The sequence below is a fragment of the Etheostoma cragini genome, chromosome 16 (genome assembly GCF_013103735.1).
Source record: "Etheostoma cragini isolate CJK2018 chromosome 16, CSU_Ecrag_1.0, whole genome shotgun sequence".
NCBI classification, from domain to species: Eukaryota; Metazoa; Chordata; class Actinopteri; order Perciformes; family Percidae; genus Etheostoma; species Etheostoma cragini.
The window spans coordinates 4,621,357-4,635,183 of NC_048422.1; the positions used below are offsets into that span (position 1 = coordinate 4,621,357).

The window sequence follows — 13,827 nt, forward strand, 5'->3', positions numbered from 1 at the left end:
GGGGGGCAATCACTTTTTCACACAGGGCCATGATGGTTTGGATTTTTTTTCACCTTTAATAATAAACACCTTCATTTATAAATTGCATTTTGTGTTTACTTGTGTTGTCCTTGACTATTGTTTAAATTGGTTTGATGTTACAAAACACTTAAGTGTGACAAACATGCAAAGGAACAGGAAATGAGGAAGGGGGCAAACACTTTTTCACACCACTGTATGTCACTCCCCAGCACAAAGTTTCTAAGAAGCTTTCTGCTGGGGAGAGACAAATGATGGGCGTATGGTGTAATTTATTTAAGAGTTTATTTGGTTTATGGTTTACTTGAAACTGTCCACTTTACTGTCCAACTGTCTTTCTAGTGGACAGAATGTGTAACAACAACTACATGTGTTTAGTGGCATTGACAATGCATAAGCCTGAGTAGTGTAGTACATATTAATAACAGGCTTTAAAAATTCAAATATTATTCAAACATATGTATAAAAAAATTAAATAAAATTCAAATGGCATTATAGAGGAAGCTTGACAGCTGTGTGTGTGTGTGGTGTGTGTACGACGTTGTGGACAAGTTGCCAACACCGTCCACAACATTATTGCTGTATCGTTTCCTGATTTTCTGCAGAGCAATATCACAGAACCCGCATTCGTTAATTGCTCCTCAAACAAAATCGGTGGCGTTAAAAGGAAATTGCGTTAACTCGTTACTGTTTTGTTCATTTTGAAAGCCCTAATTAATACAGATATTTAATATATTCCAGTCAAGTCACCTAATATTCTCTGAGGAATTTTTGTTCCTTTGATTCAGCACCCACCTTGATGATGACTCTCTGGTCTGCCTGCTCTTCCAGTATACTGTCAGTGGGGTAGGACTCAATCTGCTGACGAATGGCTGAGGCAATGGCGGGGACAAAGGCCAGAGGATTCAGGTCCAGGTCATCACATAAAATCTCTGCAAACATCTCTGGGGTCATCAGTTTTTCTGAAGAGGGGCGGATTGGTGAGGTTAGATACATTTTTCTAAAATTTAATAACTTGACAAGTTTGTTTTGGATGTTGACTTTTAATGAATAAAAAACAAAACAAAAAACACTATACTGGATCTGGCTACACCAGAAACAAAACAGGCACGCCGCGCACACTTGTTTGGGCTTGCAAACCGGCCAAAGAGTAGGAACATTGCGTTTTGAGGGGATGGCGAGTGCGGGACGCCAAAATGGTCGCCAATCAGATTCTGAATGGAAAGTTTACTTTTCAAATAGTTCCATTGACAAGACCAAAGTGATCTGTGTGTTTTGTCTGATGCAAATCCTCCGCCCCCTCGTCAAAGGAATTTTTTCACCCTTTTATTGATGGACAGTGTTACATTGTGTGTGAAATTATTTGCTCCAAGGGTGACTGCTCAAAGTGAGAATGTTACGTGTGAAATTGAACACTTCAGTATGCCAATGTTGTTTTCAATAAAAACAAAACAACACTTGCACAAAGCCAGCCGATGCACTTTTCGATGTTGATAAGAGCATTAAAATGAGAAAAAATAAGAAATTAAGGGACATTAGAATAGATAAAAATGTGTGATTAATTGCAAGTTAACTATGACATTAATAAGATTATAGGCAATTTAATATTTTAATCGTTGGACAGCATTAATAATATATAATGTTTTATTAAATTTACCATTCATGTTCCATGTAAAGGCGTCTCGCAGTTTCTGTCCATCTATTTCCATGTCTAGACGAATGGGAACCAGTGCTTCTACCTGGGCTGCATTCTCATGGATCACTGCAGGGTCATGGTCATCAAAGCTGAGCAAGACAAGACATAATAAAACTCAATGTTGGATAATTACTGTTTATCCAAGTAATTCTAAAGATTCAAGATAAAAATAAAAAAACAAATGACACAATGGGGAAACTAAAATATATATAAGTAAAGAATAAAATAGTAAACAGTTGGATTTAAAGCAAATAGTCATATTTTTGCACAGTAATCAGTCCTGTTGTGTGTGTGCATTTGAACATTTGTGTACTCACATAGATTTATATAGCTAGAGTAACGTTACCCGAGTTGGTTACTCGCAAAAACAACGTATGGCTTTTTGCAATGCGTAGCCTGTTCAGCGGCCATAGCCGAATATGGTGTGTTATTTGAAGCCAAGGGAGCGCGGCTGTAAATTGGAAAGAGAGGACCGTGAGTTTGCAGTGGAAATGCTGTTTTTTAGGTTGGGTATTGTTGACTCTCGTTTTTTTCTTGTTTATATTTTTCAGAAAGATATGATCCGGAAGTTTGAAGGGCGTGACTTTGGCCACTTGTTTGTGTCCTCCTCTTGAGTTTATTGGAACACTTGTATACTGCCCCCATCAGTTCCGTAAGAGGCACAGCACTGATGCTGCTAACACTGGTATCGTCACTACCGGTGCCTAAACAAACGGGCGTTGTTGGTGTTTCGTCATTTTAGAACCGGAAAGTACCGTCAGTATCGGTTCTGGTAAAATCCCTAGTTTACTGAAAGCGACGCAGTATAAAGGGTCCCCAGTTTTAAATTCTTTGGAGAGCTGTGAACAGGTGCACTGTGGAAAGAATTATCGCATAGTACATCACAGCGTGGTTTGCTAGCTGCGCCAAGAGGCAACAGAGGGCTGTGCAAAGACTGATAAAGATGTTTCAATACATACTGGGATCCAACTTCCAGCAATCATACACAGTACATTTCCAGGCCTGTTGTCAGAGCAGGGCCTCAAACATGACCCAACTCATCCTGGCTACCAACATTTCCAACTCCTCCCCTCTGGCAGACAATACAGAAAAATTCAGAAACAAACAAGATTAAATAAAAAAACAGCTTCTTCCCCCAAGCTGTTAGTAGGGTTGGGTACCGTTCACATTTTATCAACGGTACCTTTTTTCGGTACTTTCCCTCTTTAATAACAAAAAATAATTTTAGTTGTAAAAATTATTCCAAAGCTATTTGTCCAATTTACTTTAAAGATTATGCTATTTATTTAGAATAGGTACCTGGTTGGTACCCCAAAAAATACAGAGTTTAGTACCCAAACCTAACTGTTTAGACTTTTGAACACAGCCTCACAGATTTCAGGATAAGCTACGGATCATTGTTTAATTGGACTATGTCATGTCACATTATTGTTCCTCAAACCGTGTAAATGAGGTGGACGAATAAAGTTGGATACAGTAGCCCAAATTAGATGCAAGAAATGAACAACAGCTTGTGCCATACTGTTGCACTTTTTTCTGCACAACTTTCTCACCACAGTGGGAAGGTCCTCTTCTTGTCACGGCCCATTCGGTTACGGTTGATGGTGGTGGAGCAAGGCACAGCATCTAAATGGTGAGAGCTGTTGGGCAGCGTGGGGACCCACTGACTGCTCCTCTTTGCCTTCTGCTCCCTAGAAAGGACAAAAAAAACCAATGTTTATACAATTGGGTACAAAAGCAACTAAATATTTTACTTCTATAAAACTAGCGGTAGAGTTTAGACAATCATGAATTATAATTGATGATTAATTGTCATACAAATGATTGCAATTAACAATTTACCTGTTCTGTTTATTTTACGCCACAAAGTGCTATTGTGTTTGGCTTTGCAACTAGACCTAAATCCACGTTAATTTAATTTAATTTCAATGACTGCTAATGGAAATTATGAAATTGTTGCAGGGATGGTAATAAACTTTTTTGTTCACCTTCCAATGTGGCTGGTGAATTACAAAAATGACCAGCCAAGTTGTGTTGGTTGATCTGATTTAACCCAGCGTTGAATGTGTGCGAGATGAGATTCAATCAGGAGATTGTTTCAATCACAGAGGCAGCCACAGCAGGCGGACGGCTGCATATGCTACAGAGCCACACAGAGAGCACTATTGAGGCTAGCCATTGGCAGATAGACCCAAAAGACCCTGGACTCTTACGATTTCCCTAGAGTTGTCAAACACACTGCTGCACCTGTAGAAGCAGACTCTCTGCTATAAGAGACCCATTATCTGCAACTCTCTGTCATCACATTGCTTTTGAAAAGCAACAAATACAGTCTCTTATGAGCAAAAACAGAAAAACCGACCAACAGCAGTATAATCTAGACAGCCAAGCTATTTTTGACATGTTTTATTGCTAACATTGGAACCTTGTGCTCAGTTAGACACAAGTTAAAAAACAAATTAAAACAACAAAGATCCACACTTCATAGCATTTTTTCAGTACCCTCCGTGACTGGTAAATGGCAATGTCCTAAAAAATCCCCACCTGCAGTTTGTTATGCAGGCTTACATTTACAATTTTGTAGTATCTTAGACAAGCTGAGATAACCCTGATGACATTACTAAGGATTAATCCTGATTATTTCTTAGAGTTCGGAATACTCCATTTATGTGTAAAAACTGGGATTTGTGCCCCTTAAAAGGATGGTACAATCCATTTCTATGCTGAGAGAAGTATTTGGGGCCAGCGTCTTCCCCTTGATGGTCACAGTCCAAGGTACAGCTTGAATCACACATCACATACTTTTTTGGGCCAGGAAAAAAAACTAAATAAATGAAAATGTGAAAGTAAAACACTGCAAATGTTAAATGAGCCATCACATCATAGAAATCACCTGAGGTAAGCTGGAGGCTCTGTGCTGATGGACACCGCCTTGTATTTCTCATCATTACCCTCGAAGATCTCTTCACATTCTGATGCCTTCAGCAGAGTAACACTTGTAGCTAAAGATAGACAATGGAAAAGAAAACACAGACGCATGTTAACTTTTGCTCAGAGTTTAAGTGGTAAATTCTAAATGCATTGGGGCTACAAGTGCTAAGCAGCTGTAACTGATGCATTTATTAATGATTGTCACCATTATTGTGACATAATGTTTAGGATTTTGTGTTAGTTGGGTTAACCATGCTAGCTATCTATGTTATCCATGTTAACTACCTGTTCTAGCTTCACCCCCTACTGTATGCTGGATGATTTCCCCTGATAAATTCTTATGAAACTATGGCTATTATTTTAAAAAATAAAATGAATCAATAAAAAAAAAAAAAAATTGTTTTATAGCTTTTTTTTTTACTTGACATGATTTGCTTAATATAATATGTATGTTGACAGGTAAAGTCTTATTGGTCACTTGAGTCAAATAATATTTTACATCTACAATCTATAAATTGTTTATAGCGGCAATTATTAAATAACATTTGAATACAATCTTCCAGACTAGGAGTTCAAAATGACTTTATCACTGTCCAGTGTGAAAAACAAAGATGCACCAATAACCATGTGATGATGCTACGATTTTCTTCCTCTCCTCCACCGAGGCTAGCCTTCTCCATAGAGATGGATATCTTTTATACAAAGAACCTCTGAACATGCGCAGATAGTTTCCAACCTGGAAAACAAAGCAGGCAGATCTGTTATTAAACAAAAATTAAATAAATGAAAAAAGAAAAGAAAATTCACACAAGGAATTAAACAGGAACCATCCATGTTTTGAGGTGCTACAAGTTTCTAGACTATCTTTTTACATTGGTTGCACTGGTGCACCTAACTTTTTATTTATTTAGGTAAAACCAAATATACTGCCGGGCCTTTTGGCAACACAATAATACATTTAAGCCTTTTGTTTTCAGTTACCATACACATTGGTAATTTCCTTACAAGTTTTTTGAAGTGGCTATTTTTAACTTTTAGTTTGTGTTTCTAGTAACCTTTAGACAAAAGCTGTAGTGTTTTTAACCACACCTGCTGCAAAAAGGTGCTTTCTTTAAAATGCTGTATCGACCACTGTATATTACTGAGTCAGCGTTACCGGGATGTCAAATAGTTCTTACATATTTAGCTTCATTTTACAGACTCAAGGTCCTGATAAAAAAGTACACACAACACATACAAGAGGGATACAAACCAAGCACACAAACATAAATACATAGTCATAATCACTCCCACAAATAACAAACATACAAAACAAACATACAAATATGCTGTACATACAGACATAAAACTAGCTATGCCCAATAATAATTAATTATTTCAGTGTTTTGACAAATATCTGGTATTACTAAATGCAGGATTGGCTACAGCAGTTAAGACATGAATCTGTACATAAAATTCTTCAGCAAAGCATGGAAGGTGGGAACCTTACACGTAACAAACAAATGGCTAGCACTGGTCCTGGTCCTGGCACTGGTCTTGGACACGTAAAATGAATAAAACGTCCATGCTAAATGGAAGGAGGGCGTAATTTAATCTCAGCTACTGACGCACAACTACATTACGCAATCTAAAGTTATTTCATAAACAAAAGACATATTACATACCTGAAGGCCAATTCAGGATTGATGTAAAATGATTTACAATGCCGTAATTGTCTCTGTCATCTCTTAAAGTCCGACCGAGCTGTGACTCGAATTTTCACATGTTGTCTTTCACTTTACCTTTTAGTTGTTCTTTGTTTAATTTCCTTATTATCTGTGACGACCCTGCCCCAGTATCAGCCATATTTACAGCAGATAACTTCTATAATATTAAAATACAATTAGGCCTATATAAAAATATATATCCTGCTAACCTTTACCTGGCTGGATACACTAAGAAGATTTTCCATTGTCACTGTGAAATCTGTGACCTAAAATGTGTGCCATGTAGTGTTGTCTACCTGCCGAAAATCATTTTTAACTTTGCTGGAAAAATAGGACCGTGGCAAAGGTATTAATAAAAACTATATAACAAAATTGTTCTTTTCACTGTTAGTACTGCTTGCTGTTACAGGTCATTTATGATCATCAGATGAAAAATTACATAGTTTCAGAAACATTTCTAAGTTAAATATAGTCACTTTAAATTAACGAGAGAGACCTGATGGAGAACATTACTAACTGGTACAGAAACATCACAGAAAAGAGTGGTTCTTGTGCCTAACATAGGTGGTGCCTTACACTGCCTGAAGGATATTAACACTGGGAGCGCTAACTAAGAAAAAGGCTAGGATAATCATTTAAGTTCCCAACCACCCAAGTAACAGCCTTTTCTCCCTTTTGAGGTCGGGAAGAAGGTACCGGATCCACAAGGCAAGCAACGAAAAGCTCATGAGGAGCTTCTACCCTGAGGCTACACAAAAAAAGAAACAATAAAAATTATAAAAGTGAAGATCAAAGTAAGGAATTGTGGAGACGACAGATATAACTGTATGAGTGAGTATTTCTTGAGAGAATAAAAATTGATTTATGGTGTGTGCAAGGGGGGAGTCAACTGGGGAGTTAGCGGAGGTTTACTCTCAAAAACATAAAAATAATAAATAAATAAATAAACAAACAAACAGCAGATTCCGGCATAATTTAAGGAAACATTAATCTTACAAATGTTTGTCATCTATGTGTTCCCTACTCTTCTCAATTTAAATTGATTGATTAAAAGGTGGAATTTGATGCAATCTAATTTTTGAATGTCTATGTTTGCAAAACCATGGAGGGTGCTTTCTACTGTGGTTGGCGTTAAGCCTTTATCATGGTCTCCATTTCTTGCATAATCAACTGGCTCGGATTCAATATAGCAGAGAGTTTCTTCTACAATGGAGTAACCCACTGTCAGTTTCTCACCATTATCTAACCTTCTTGGGCCTTGACTCAATAAGCACAAAGACTAACAATGCTCCGCCACATAAAACAAGGAAGCGAAGCAGACGCAGTGGCGTACTTTAGAGACTCAAGCAACAGTTCCTCTCTTGTATTCCTCTACCATCATCCTCGTTAATGCAAATGCTAATCAATATAAACTTGATAAACTTCAAGCCAATGTCCAGTTTTGACAAAAGATCAAAAATACATGTTTACTGGCGTTAATTGAAACTTGGCTTTTGGATAGAGACTCAAATGCAGAAATGTCTATTAAAAATTCCCCCAGATATTTGTCACTGTTGTGTACGTTCACCCAAGAGCTAATGAGAAGGAAGCTTCATTAGTCTGTACTTAAACGTTAACTACCAGTTTTTTAACCTGGACCCTTTTTGCCCAGTGTTTTGGTGTCTCGACCCCAGATTCCACAGGATGTGGAATAGCTGCGGAACGGCTCAGCTGCGTGCTCCACCGTCAACACCCACCAGGTCCTAATTTGTTGCGGAACGGCTGCGGCCATGACTTACAGCTGAAGTCTCGAGGACCCACGAGATCTGGCAAATTCAAAAATAAAACCACAAAAACTGATTCTATCCATCCAGAGGAATAGAGCGGAAACCATTCTGTGTTGTGTTTTCACCCCCAACACAGTAAAACTGTACATTTTAGAGTGGCCTTTTATTGTGGCCAGCCTATAGGCACACCTATGCAATATCTATGCTGTCTAATCAACATCTTGATATGCCACACCTGTGTGATGGATTGACTATCTCGACAAAAGAGAAGTGCTCACTAACACAGACTTAGGAACAATATTGGAAAGAAATAAGCCTTTTGTGTACAAAGAACAAGTCTTAGATCTTTAAGTTCAGCTCATGAAAAATAGGGGAAAAAACCCTTTATTTGACACCCTCATGTTTTACATACGTTATTAAGTAGTCTACAAATGAAACAGTTAATTGCATTTTTCATTTGGGGTTTTACCTTTTCACATTTGGCTGCGGCCGCATTGACTCACTATGAAAATAACAAGAACACTACTGAACCCAAGGAGATCACTAAAAGGCACCTAGTCTATGATCAACAAACTCTAATGTTGATGTGGTAAAAAACAGCAGAGACAGTTGATCTGAGCAGCATAAAACAAACAGAATGCTTTATACCTATACCTGGAGTGACCATCTCTACGCCAGCACCCTTTTCCAACACCACCCGGAAAAGACTATGCCAGCGGTGGAGTATGAGGAAGCAAAAATGGAGTTGATGTGGTGGAGCCTGCGCCAGGCTGAGAGCAAATCCCTGTAGGATGCAATTACCATTGATTCTGTTAGCAAAAATCTACTCACTGGAAAATAAGATTATCTCCGGTTAGATTTGTCATCATCGTGTCAGGTGAGAAACTGTTGTGCACTAGACCCCCAGAGACCTGGCTGAATGAGTCTGTCACAGACGAGGCTTTCTCATACTGTTCCCCAGACATTGAGGTCTTGGCTGTTAAATGCCGCCCTTACTAACTCACACATATGAGTGACCCACTTCAATTTGCATATAGCTCAAACCGCTCAACTGAGGAAGCAATAGCTACTGGTGAACATCTGAGCCTGGAACACCTGGAGGAAAGGAATCCGTGGGTCTGGATGCTGTTCACTGATTTAAATATGGCATTTAACACCCTAATCCCCCAGCATCTGGTTAAAAAACTGGGCCCACTGGGGATGAATACACCCCTTCAGAACTGGATTCTTGAGTGGGCCTAACTCTTCAACTACCACCTCATTGAGTACCGGCTCACCCCAGGGGTGTGTCTTGAGCCCTCTGCTATACACCCTTATGACCCATGACTGCTGTGCAAAATTTGACGCCAATAATATCATTAAATAGCCTGATGACACAACAGTGTCTCATCCAGGGCAGTGATGAGGGCAATAATAGGGAGGAGGGGAAACTCTAAGGGGAACTACAGAGAGTATGCTAACAAGCAACATCTCCCTCTGGTATGAGACCAGTAGCGCCTCAGAGAAAAGGGCCCTAAGCACGGTGTTATGGTCAGCTGTGATAACGCTGCCACCTACTGAGAACGTGGCCAAACATCACAGCCTTTCAAGGGCAAAACAAATCATAAAAACTCTACATACCCCTGCCACAGTTTGTTCTCTCTCCAGATGGTATCACAGCCTAAGGAGTAGGTCTGTGCGGTTCATACAAGAGTTTTTTCCCGACTGCAATCAGACTGTTGAACAGCACCACACTGATCTGAGACAAGATGACCTGAGACATACAGTATGTGTACATATGATGTATGTATGTGTATGGGTACAGTATGTGTGGGTTTTTCACTATGTATCTCTACATCTCATATTTTTAAAATGCTTGATATCTTTTTCATATATCATATTTTATTTACATTTGCATTTTTTTTTAGCTGTTCAGGGTTTTTTATGTATGTTTCTATGGTGGTTCAATGCAACGTAATTTTGTTCTACACTGCAATTCCCAAAGTGTTTTTTTTTGGAATGACAATAAAAATAATCTTGAATCTTGAAAACATCACAGAGCTAACATTACATACCAAATTACATTAGTACAGGGGGAGTGACAGGCTGCGGCTGGAAATCGGAAGGATGGGAATTTTAAACATGTCTTTAAAATCTACATTCAGAGCCAAAATGCTTGTCAGTGTTATCATTATTAGCTCATTCTTGTTTCCTAACTGCTTCATGTACAACTAAAGTTGTTATCTGCCCTATAGCTGTCAGCGTTAGCAACAAGTATATTAATTGCACACAATGTATTTTCTTCCTGGCCATTAAGGATCTTGCTGTCAATAAGTGACTACGTTGTTTTTATTGTTAACAATCAAGGATACACCTATTCCTTCTAATAGCTGTATTTGCAATATAATTACAATCTGCAACATGCAGTTTAGTACATATTAATTATGTATTTGGAGCATTAAATATTTGACTATTAAAAAATTTAATTACATTTGAATTATTATAGAGAAAGATTAACAGCTCTAAAAGACAGAGTAGCCTGCAGAATCACTTTTCCAGACACAATGGCCACTGCTGAAGAGGTAGGTGAAACAACAGAACCGTTAAATCCTGATGCTTACCTGTGTGGCAACATTTTGCCTTCCACATAAATTATAAAAACAACAGTTAGAACTTAACAATCAAGTGTGTGGGCACCGATGGGACTCCATGGTGCATTCAGGCACCTCGTAAAGTTATGATGCATTCACATGAAAATAATGCATTTTTTTAATGTAAGTTTTAGAACTGTAATGGTAATATTTAGTACTCACACAACATCAGTAAGTACCCAAATGTAAGTACTTGGTCTGAATGGAAGTGATATGGTGCATCCCTACATTTTCCACAAACATGCAACATTCAAACATTTCTGTCTAACACTTAAAATAACATTCAACTGTTCTTCAATTATCAACCCCAATATCGACACAACAAAACACACAAATACTGCAAATAAGCATAGGGCCACATCTTACAAACCCAGTTGCTTTATTTGGTGGTCCCACCTCTTATCGGTAAATATTAAACATGTTTTATATTCCTATTAATCAACTGTCTATCACGATACGATAAGTTATTGAATTATTGCCCAGGCCTAATAAGGAGCATTACTTGTCTTTAAAATCAACACAAGTGGTTATTTTACAGTAGTACGAAATGTTTAAATATCAGATGGAGAATGAGAAGAGAGTGTTTTTTTCAAACACCGTACGTTACTCTTTAGCTCGTTCATGTCTAAGCACAATTAACGTTATATATTTTCTTTGGCTGGCTGTTATTAACGTTTGCAGTTAACGTTAGTGCAATACTGCAAAAGATGTTCGGTTATCTGTTATTTCTTTTGTTTGGGGTTTGATTTACCGGTTGCTGACTTTCCTTTAGCCAGGTATTTGCTGTTCTTTAAGTATTTCTTTGTTTATGGTCAATCAATGGGCCGGATAGCATGCTAGCATTAACTAGCCAGAACAGATAACTGAGGCTAAAGTAAGAGAGCTAAGCATTAGAAGTTTATAAAAAAAATTGGCACATACCTCAGACCCAACCATGTAAAAGTCCCCATCTGGTTCTAATTGAAATTTAACTGGTTTCTGGCCAAAGGTTTTACTCAGAGCCAGTTGCATTTTCACGTAGTCGCTAACTAGCTATGTTTAACCAGCGTTCTGTTCATCAGATGTGTTTGGGATCCAGGATAAAGATGGGAAATCAGAGTGTCTTCTCAAACGCGGCATCGGCCTTTCCAAAGCCTTTCTTACTCTTCGTTTCATTGCAGAGGAACAGTTTCCAAATCCCATTCTTGCCACCTACTGGTCTAAAGTAAGATTGAAGATCAGATTGAACTCATCTTTATCTGTAAAGTAGTTATGGGCATCAGACGGATGGAATGAGACTGGAAGCTCCAGTGCTGCAACCATACGCAACACATCTCATTGGGGACATTACTCAAATGCTCTTGTAAATCTATCTATATCTGATATAGGTGTGTGCGTTATATTGCAATAAAAACACGTTTGTTAACACCCATTCATGTGAAGCACATGTGTAGGAATGTGTGAATAATTGTAAACATGATACTGAAATACAGTACATAATACTCACCACCATAGGGAGCAGAGCATTCAGTCTCTCTGCTCCCCATCTCTGGAACTCACTACCAGCCCAACTCAAAAACATTGATTCATTCCATTTCAAGACTCAACTCAAAACTGCCTAACTGCATGTGTTAAATGTCTATTGCTCTGCGTTTTCCGTTGTTTCGCTGTTTAGTATTTGTTTTGCTGTATTATTATGTATAGTATTTGTTTTGCTGTTTTTAATATATGAATACCCTGTGCGGCGTCCTTGAGTGCTGAGAAAGGTGCCTTTAAATAAAATGTATTATTATTATAATGTTGATTATAATTTGGCTTCCATACCATTCCTTAATAAGGATGGATAAAAGGTCATTAGGGTCCGAGTAGCAAAGCCGTACATGCTACAACGTCCCAACTTACGCACTGTAGCCCCAATAGAGCAGAAGCTGTTACCTGGTACCTGGTCCATCACTACACTTTTTGCAAAACTTCTTAAAGCCATTTCCTCCCACATTTTTTGTCTCAATTGACACCAAATTTGGGCAACTTCATCTCCTAACTGTCCACCACAAATTTACCATTAACATTTTTGATATATCAAAAATTAAGCCCACAGTGCGAAGTTGTATAAACAAATAATGCACTTCTTCTAAACTAAATAATTGATGTTCTTGGGAAAATCACAACATTCGAAGAACACTTTAGATTGGGTGTGCATACTTAATTTTTTTTCTAAAAAAGTAAATTTAAAAACTGTGTTCTTATCCGCACTTAGCAGTCAATGCAAAATATATCATCTTTAAACATCATTTTAGCATTTATTGATTCTTGTGAAAAGAGAAGATGTGTTTTTCGATCCAGTGCAAGCAACTTCTTGGATTACCAAGAAGTTTTTTTAATCCTACTCTTAATATGCCATATGGGTCACAACATCTTAACTTTTTTTATCCCTCAAGAGCAACAAACAAATAATTCATTACCACGATTTATAATCAATTTTCTGGGCCAGTATATCAGATCACAAGGTCACATAATTTTTTTTAAATGTGTGCAAAATCTCTTAAACTAGTCTTGTCACTTACAAATAATAGGCAAGATTTGCTGTTTGTGACTTTTGGTATATGTTATACCTACATATACAGTGAGGAAAATAAGTATTTGAACACCCTGCTATTTTGCATGTTCTCCCACTTAGAAATCATGGAGGGGTCTGAAATTGTCATTATAGGTTCATGTCCACTGTGAGAGACATATTCAAAAAAAAAATTCCAGAAATCACAATGTATGATTTTTCTAAATATTTATTTGTATGATACAGCTGCAAATAAGTATATGAACACCTGAGAAAATCAATGTTATTATTTGGTAGAGTAGCCTTTGTTTGCAATTTAAGAGGTCAAACGTTTCTTGTAGTTTTTCACCATGTTTGCACACACTGCAGAAGGGATTCTGGCCAACTCCTCCACACAGATCTTCTCTAGATCAGTCAGGTTTCTGGGTGGTTGCTAAAAACATGGAGTTTGAGCTCCCTCCAAAGATTCTCTATTGGGTTTAGGTCTGGAGACTGGCTAGGCCACACCAGAACCTTGATATGGTTCTTACAGAGCCACTCCTTGGTT

At 38.0% G+C, this 13,827-nt stretch overlaps 1 protein-coding gene across 3 annotated transcripts in view; it reads right to left on the reverse strand.

Moving 5' to 3' along the window:
- The window catches only part of LOC117958857 (SWI/SNF-related matrix-associated actin-dependent regulator of chromatin subfamily B member 1-like), a 29,246-nt gene extending 17,346 nt beyond the window's left edge, over positions 1 to 11,900 (reverse strand). For all 3 annotated transcript variants that reach the window (XR_004659806.1, XM_034895538.1, XM_034895536.1), the window contains exons 1-6: positions 11,669 to 11,900; positions 5,270 to 5,381; positions 4,608 to 4,716; positions 3,268 to 3,405; positions 1,676 to 1,803; positions 814 to 980 (exon numbers count right to left, since the gene is read on the reverse strand). Coding sequence is in view for 2 of the 3 variants with exons in the window: in XM_034895538.1 (XP_034751429.1) it covers positions 814 to 980; positions 1,676 to 1,803; positions 3,268 to 3,405; positions 4,608 to 4,716; positions 5,270 to 5,381; positions 11,669 to 11,758 (744 nt within the window). In the remaining variant the exon portion in view is untranslated. The remainder of the gene's footprint in view (positions 1 to 813; positions 981 to 1,675; positions 1,804 to 3,267; positions 3,406 to 4,607; positions 4,717 to 5,269; positions 5,382 to 11,668) is intronic.
- Positions 11,901 to 13,827: the final 1,927 nt, after the last annotated feature.